The following is a 7,156-nucleotide window of genomic DNA, read 5'->3' as shown; positions in this document are numbered from 1 at the left end:
GGTTTGGCATCAAGCTAATGTGGTGTTAAGGATTCCTTTCCAACGATTCCTTCCCTGGAAAAACAGAATTGAAACTGGTTCCACTATGCTCAAAAATCATCTATTAAAGGTATTTTAATCAGTCTGATTCCATGTTTGATTACGTGGTGCCTCTAGAATCGAAGATGCAAAGCGAAAATGGAAGGAGTTTATCAAAGTGCGGATCAGACATGGAGAAGTGTTTGATACTGGGTTAGTTCTTTAGCTGAGAGCTCTAATTCTTTTCAAAAATTAAAGATATCAAACATTATGATTTTGAAAGACTTTCAAATTCAGTATCAGGGAGTTTGCACCAGGCTTGGAAAAATTATTTCATGGGTTAAACCTCCAGTAGGGTGGATAAAACTTAATTATGATGGGAGCTATAGAGGCAATCCGGGTACTTCAGGAGGTGGTGGAATCATTCGGGACTGTCATGGCATGGTGAAAGCGGTTTTTTCAAGTTATTTTAGCAATGGTACGAACAATAGTGAGGAATTAAAAGCAATTTTGGAAGGAATTCGTTTATACAAATGAATTCATTATTTTAATGTGATTATTGAAAGTGACTCGCGAATTATTGTTGATTGGTTTCGAAAAGGTAGATGTACTTTATGGTATCTTTGGAATTTTTGGGAGAACCTCGTGGCAGAGTTAGAAGGAGTGAACTTCATAGTGATCCATCAATATAGGGAAGACAATAGTGCGACTGATTTTCTCGTTAGAGAAGGAGAAATAGGAAACAATGTCATCTACGAAAAACATATTTTACCACGTTCTCTGAAAGGTATCTTTCCAATGGATAGGTTGGATCTCACTTCCTTTCGTCATTAGTTCAACCTCTCAGCATCCTTAGAGACTATACTGGTTCTTTTATTTTTGGTTTTTCAAAATATTTTGGTTCTTGTTCTAATAATGAAGTTAAATTAAAAGCAGTGATGAAAGGAATAAAGTTTTGCAAACAATTGGGTCATACCAATATTGATATTGAATGTGATTCGAATATTGTAGTAAATTGGATAAGATCCAGTAAATGTTCTTTATGGTATTTGTGAGATTTTTGAGAGCAGCTTATTGGTTTATTGGAGGGAGTGGATTTTTCTATAAATCATTTGTATAGAGAAGGGATAAAGTGGCAAATGCTTTGGCTCGACAAGGTGTCATGGGGAGGAATAGTTTGTTTACAAATAGTAGTCAATTTCCTAGAGTTATCAAAGGTTTGTATAGATTGGATAAGATGGGTACGACTTATATGAGGTATGTTGAGTTGGTTTCCTTTTGGTATTGGTATAGGTTTGTTTTCTTCTTTTATTTGGTTTGATGCATGGGGTGTTTTATTGGTTATTATATAAGCTCCAAGTGTCCTTTTGTTTCCACGGTATTCCTTCGCCATAAGTGAGGGTTATTAATAAACTTGAGACGAGACCGTTATGTGGGTGGCTTTCGGCTTTTTCCAAAAAAAAAAAATAGTTCAACCTCTCGATTTTTGTTTGGTAGGTTTAGATTTTTTGATTTAATTTGATTTTATTATTTTTGTTTTTGATAGGCCTGTTTAGATTTGTTTCTTATTTAACTTTGTTTGGATTTGTAGTCCTGTTTTGGTTGGTTGTTGGTGTTGTTTTTGGAAAAACTTTAATTTCTTTATCTGTAATCTCTCAATACTTGTCTTGTAACCACGATATTCCTCTACCAAAAGTACTGACGGCATATCAATAAAGTTTGCATTTTTTTTTTTATAAAAAAAATACAACAAGATATATTAATGCTTTAGTACATTTTCTTTGTGTGAATGTTTTGTTTATAGTCAAATTGGCAATGTCTAGTATTGTTTTTGTCATTATGTGTGGATAAGAGAGTTTGACGCCTCAACTCGGAATGGTGAAAGAGAAATATTTTATCATTTCAAGTTCAATGATTAGTTATCACAAACATGTTATTTACTTATAATGTGATTAAATTACGTAACCACTCTCTATTGATTGGTCTCTAAGATAACCTAAAGCTAAGGAATCAGTAGTATCAATTTGTAGATATCAAAGTTAGGTTCGTTAGTATGGTTATGCGAGGGAAAGGTACTAACGTCTTTTACACACTTATTACACGAACCGTATGTAATTAATCTTAGATTATCTCAAATTGAATCAAAATGATTTTAATTAACTCCTAATTTGTTATTTTACTAGCTTTTAATATTGTTTTATGTATGCAATTAGAAATACCATGGGATTTGGGAATGTCTAACAAGACCTTATAGGATAAGGAGGTCTTGTTAAATGAATCCCACTCAGACTTGAGATCAATAAGGTATAAAATACCACTTTTTTATTGCTATTATTATTATTATAGGGACACACGCTTGCACATGCAAATGAGACAGAGAAAAATTAAGCATATAAAATGGATATACAAATGCATTAAATAACCAGAATAAACTAAAAATATCCCTTGGAATTTTAGATAAAATTTTTGGCTATTTTTGAAAAAAAATCCTTTTCCATGAGCATTTTAGTCATTTTGAAAAAATTTCTGAACTTTCTTTTTATTTTGGTATGCCAAAAAATAAAAAATAAAAAATTTGCCAATATGTTCACATATCAGAGGGCTATTATATTAAAATCTATTAATTTGTGTAACAAGCAAGAATATCTAATTTTTAAAGATCACACATCAATTATCTCGTATTAATGTCTTGTTATCGTGTGGCATATATGTAAGCATGCGAATAACCTTTGTTATGCATTGAGTGAAAATTGTTTACCCTATTTCTTCATTAATGCGCCTATATATAAAACAAGATTACCTCAAACAATCTCATAAGAAGATAACTCAATCTTCAAGACAATAATTTTCTCATAACATTTAAAAAGATCACACATCAATTGACTCACATTAATGTCTTGTTATCGTATGAAAAATATATAAGTATGCGAAGAACCTTTGATATGCATTGAGTCATAAGCATTTGCCCCGACTCTTATTGATGTGCTTATAGAACAAGACAACCTCAAACAAACTTGGATTTGATTTTGAGACATGGTCACTAGTAGCATTTTAAAAAAAGCTCAATGAGGCTTTCCTTAAGGTAAGGCATGTCTAAAACAACTTGAGACTCGGTCTAAAATTCCAAATTTCAAAAAAGATAAAGCATTACATGTTGAGACTTATGCATTTTGACAAAAGACACATCTTTTGCATCTTTTTAGTTGAAGCTTACGTATTTTGAGCGTGTGATTCTCAAGTTAAAATTAGTTAGAAAATTTGAACTAAATATTTGTATAAAAAACATATCATAGTATGAGTTGATTTCTAAAACTCTTGAACCTCATCCTTTCCAAAACAACTGAGAGTTATATTTTAGATCATAAAAATAGTTTAAACTTTATAATAGTATAGTTTTCTTTTATCACGATTTATGTCATATATTCAAGTTAACAAATTTTGAATGTCTGAGTAGTTTGCAAAAAATATCTACTTTTTCTTTTTTATATTATATTTGTGATTTTCTTAATTTTTTCTTTCTTTTAAATATATGTATATATATAATTTATTTAACATATTTTTATCTTAGAAAAAAAAAGTCTCGAAAGACTTATCCCTCAAAACCTTAAAGCTTACGCCTCACCTCTTAAGGATTAAAACACCTCGTCTTACGCCATCACCTTTTACAACATTAGTCACTAGTATCACTTCTATAAAGAGATAATTCAATTTTTGAGAAAATAATTTTCTCGTAACTCATGGGTTGTCTTACCCTAAAGATGTCGGGTCCTATGTTATAACATCAATACCAAAGCATACTTCTCACTTGCACCAACCCTAGTACTAAAGTAACATTTTTATAGTAATTCTTATGAAAGTAACAATTCTTCTCCAAGTCCTTTCTCCTCTTAAGCAAATATTAACTGCCCTCAAGGAGGGACATGAAGGCCCTGTGATCCATTATGGGGTACATGGTCCCAACTGCTCCAAGGGCACATCCAAGCCTAACCATAAAAAACGTGCACCTCACGTGCCAAAAAGTTGCATCCCGAGGACAGCTTTTTAGTTTTTACAAACCACAGTTGGGCATCTCTCTGCAAATCTTATCCATTAGTCCCCACCAGAATGCACGCTTGAGAGTTTGGCATTTTGCAGAGAGCATCTGTGAACTGCCAATAAAACACCCACAAAACAAATATTTAAAAAAAAAAAAAAAAAACAACAAAACAAAACAAAACCAAAAATCAAAAACAGAAGTTCCATAGGAAAAGAAAGAGGGATTCCAGAACCCAAACAAACTGCCAAAAAATGGGAACGTCTCTTCCCAATTCTCTTATATAAAGCAAAAAGAAAACTGCCTTTTTTTTCTCTCATCACAAACACCTTTGTGCTCTCAGCTCGTGACTCTCGTGCCTGCATCTTTTCTCCTTTTAATAATTGTATATTTAATAGTGTGTACATGAAGATCCAACTACTCTGGGTATGTGGGGTTTTAGGTGGGTTTATCATTAATCACATTCTGCAGAAACAAAAGTAAAGTGATAACACCTACCCACTAACTTAATGAAAAAAATAAAAAGAGTAAAAAAATAAACTTTCTCTTGCGCCAAAGTGGTACTGCAACTTTTCATAATCTGTGAACTCAAAAGGGAGAGAGAGAGAGAGAGAGAGAGGAACACTAAAAGAGATGTACCAGAATCCAGAAGAGTTAATTGAACTAGCAGTGGCAGTACTAGTACTACTAGTGGGTGTATCACATATGAACATTTTAATGAGTACATTTTTTTTCCCAGAAGCACCAAGTGCTGAGGACAGTAGCGCGAATCAGGAAGGGAGTGCCAAGATCCTTTCCTCAAAAAAATTGTTCCTCATGAAGCTTGTGAAAGAGGAAGATGTCGGTAGTTCCCCAAGCTCATCAAAGAAGTCATTTTCTTCTGATTTTGGTGTGGAGAAAGTCATGAGATGGGGGTAAGAGAGGGGTTCTTCTTTATCAAGCAGGAGACTGAGAGAGCCATGGGTGCTTTCAGCCAGGCTTTCATGGGTGAAAGGGTTTTCTTCTTGGTTGATGATAATGTCTTGGGAGGAGCAGATTGGGGATTGGACATAGTGGAAGTATTGGTTTTGATCTTCACTTGCATCTTCATCACTGCCCATCATGGGTTGCTCTTCTTCATCATCTTCTTGTTGCTGTTGCTGTTCTTGTTTATGCTTTTGCTGTTTTTGATCTTGTGGGCTTGATTCTTCATGATCTTGTTTTGGGGTTGTGGGGATTTCTTCAGTGGGCTGGGCGTTTTGAAGGTCAGGGCCTGGGTGGTTATGGCTAGAGGTGTATGTGATGATGAGCACCGACGCATCTGTTCTGCATCTCTCCACCTGCTTTTTGGCTGAACACCCTTTTGATGTGCTGCACCTGTAATAGCCCCTGGAGGCAGTGAAGTACTGATCAGAACCCCTAGAGAGAGAGAGAGAGAGAGAGAGAGAGAGAGAGAGAGAGATGACAAGGAAGGTAATTCATTAGGAAAGGAGAAAGGAGAAGAAACTCTGTATAACAAGGAGAAAGCATAAGAAGCTCCGTATAACAAGAATTATACAGAAACCCCCAAAGCTTCATGCTACTCATAGGAATCATAACACTTTTTTTGAGAGCGGGGGATGAAATTGAAAGGGGAGAGTAGAAAATGTAAGCCTGAAAATGAAAATTAAGCAGAAAAGAACGTATATTTGGATGATGGAAGGATCATTGAAAGGCATTTCAGGTGGATCAAAAGGAAAAGGCACAATAATTATGGGAATAAACAGGTGAAACATAAGAAGGAGGAATTTAAGCATGCATATATAAAATAATAAGTACCTTGGATATGGAGACCCTTTAATGGGTTTTTGCCCGTATTTCCTCCAGGACCATGAATCAGAGGGAGGTCCTTCACCCTTCTGCTTCCCAACATTTGCATCAATCTTCACCCTCACCACTGTCTTCTGAACCAGCTTCCTGCAACAGCAATAACACACCACAAAACAAGAACAGTGAACAGAAGTACAAGTACCCAGTTAAAAAAATTAAAGCCCAGACACAGAAAAAGCTCCACAGGACCATGCCATATTTATATACATACATGATGCCAGAGAAACACCATATACAAAATATCATATGTAATGAACCAGCTTCCCTCAAAATTGAAAACAAAAGCTGCAAAGGGCCAACCCCCTCACCTCCTTGGCTTGAGTTCCTTAGAAACCCTTGAATCCATCATATGTTGCAGATCCCTTTTCCAATTTCTCCTTTCTTTCTTTCTTTCTTTCTTTCTTTCTTATTGCAGCTATGGAGGTGAAGTTGCAGAAGAGAAGAAGAAAAGGGCAACGAAGAAATTGAAGTGGATCAAATTCTGCAATTGATTGAGATTTGAGAGAGAGAGAGAGAGAGAGAGAGAGAACGGGAGAGGAAGAAGGGAGGTTGATAAACAGAGAGAGAAGACAAAAACCCAAGTTGCTTTCTTGCTCCCTCTCTTTCTTTCTTTTCATTCATTTAATATAAAGCTATGAAACAACTGTGCATATCACCACCTCCCCACCTTGCAGTAAACAAAACCACCTAGCATATGCATCCATATTAAGATATTTCAATGAGGAAATCAGCATGCCCTTGCCTCTCCCCACGCGTCCCCTGATTGGCTGCCAAGCGCGTGATCAATCCCTGGCTGTCACTTGGAGATCATCATATCATTGTGCTCATGCAGCTTTCCCGTCCCTGTTAACCAAGCCTAAGGTTATCTTGTGAATCTTGACATGCTAAATGTAAAAATGAATACAAATTCAGGGGAGTTTTCTTGCATCTAAGAATTTGGTGGGGAGGGGCACGTAATGGGCTTGTGTTACCAACTCCTACTGCTTCTAAATTTGGCCCACATATTTTTTATGGAAAAATACAACATCATTCTTCCTTGTAATTTCTTTTGTTTAGGATTATTCTTCTTGCAATAAGTCCGCCCATAGTTAATTGTTTGAAAAGTGTCTTTGGATGTATAAAATATTACAGGGACATTTTTTGCTTTAAAATATTTTTAATTAAATGTTTTTTGAAAACATAAAAGATTGATGATGAAATTATTTTAGTAAATTATTTAATGAAAATTAAATAGAAGACTTAAACTTAAAATTGACA

At 35.0% G+C, this 7,156-nt stretch overlaps 1 protein-coding gene across 2 annotated transcripts; it reads right to left on the bottom strand.

The window, feature by feature from the left end:
• Positions 1–4,296: 4,296 nt before the first annotated feature.
• LOC131156778 (probable WRKY transcription factor 69) lies at positions 4,297–6,592 on the bottom strand. 2 transcript variants are annotated; one of them, XM_058110725.1, is made up of 3 exons: positions 6,208–6,592; positions 5,849–5,986; positions 4,297–5,419 (listed from the first exon to the last, which is right to left on the bottom strand). In XM_058110725.1, exons 1-3 carry the CDS (start codon positions 6,246–6,248, stop codon positions 4,822–4,824), a joined length of 777 nt encoding a protein of 258 aa, XP_057966708.1. In that variant the 5' UTR covers positions 6,249–6,592; the 3' UTR covers positions 4,297–4,821. The 2 variants fall into 2 exon arrangements, with proteins under 2 accessions (XP_057966708.1, XP_057966707.1); XM_058110724.1 differs by having other exon boundaries at positions 4,297–5,449; positions 6,208–6,563.
• Positions 6,593–7,156: the final 564 nt, after the last annotated feature.

This window comes from Malania oleifera, chromosome 5, assembly GCF_029873635.1.
Source record: "Malania oleifera isolate guangnan ecotype guangnan chromosome 5, ASM2987363v1, whole genome shotgun sequence".
NCBI classification, from domain to species: Eukaryota; Viridiplantae; Streptophyta; class Magnoliopsida; order Santalales; family Ximeniaceae; genus Malania; species Malania oleifera.
Note: the sequence above shows the minus strand (reverse complement) of the source record. Positions and strands in the feature narration are given on the sequence as shown.

Bases quoted from the DNA above. Each gene is read 5' to 3' on its own strand.
- LOC131156778 (XM_058110724.1), bottom strand. From the start codon at position 6,248: ATGATGGATTCAAGGGTTTCTAAGGAACTCAAGCCAAGGAG. The intron at 5,987-6,207 runs GTGAGGGGGTTG...TTGCTGTTGCAG, and splicing joins AAGGAACTCAAGCCAAGGAG to GAAGCTGGTTCAGAAGACAG. The intron at 5,450-5,848 runs GTACTTATTATT...CTCTCTCTCTAG, and splicing joins AAAGGGTCTCCATATCCAAG to GGGTTCTGATCAGTACTTCA.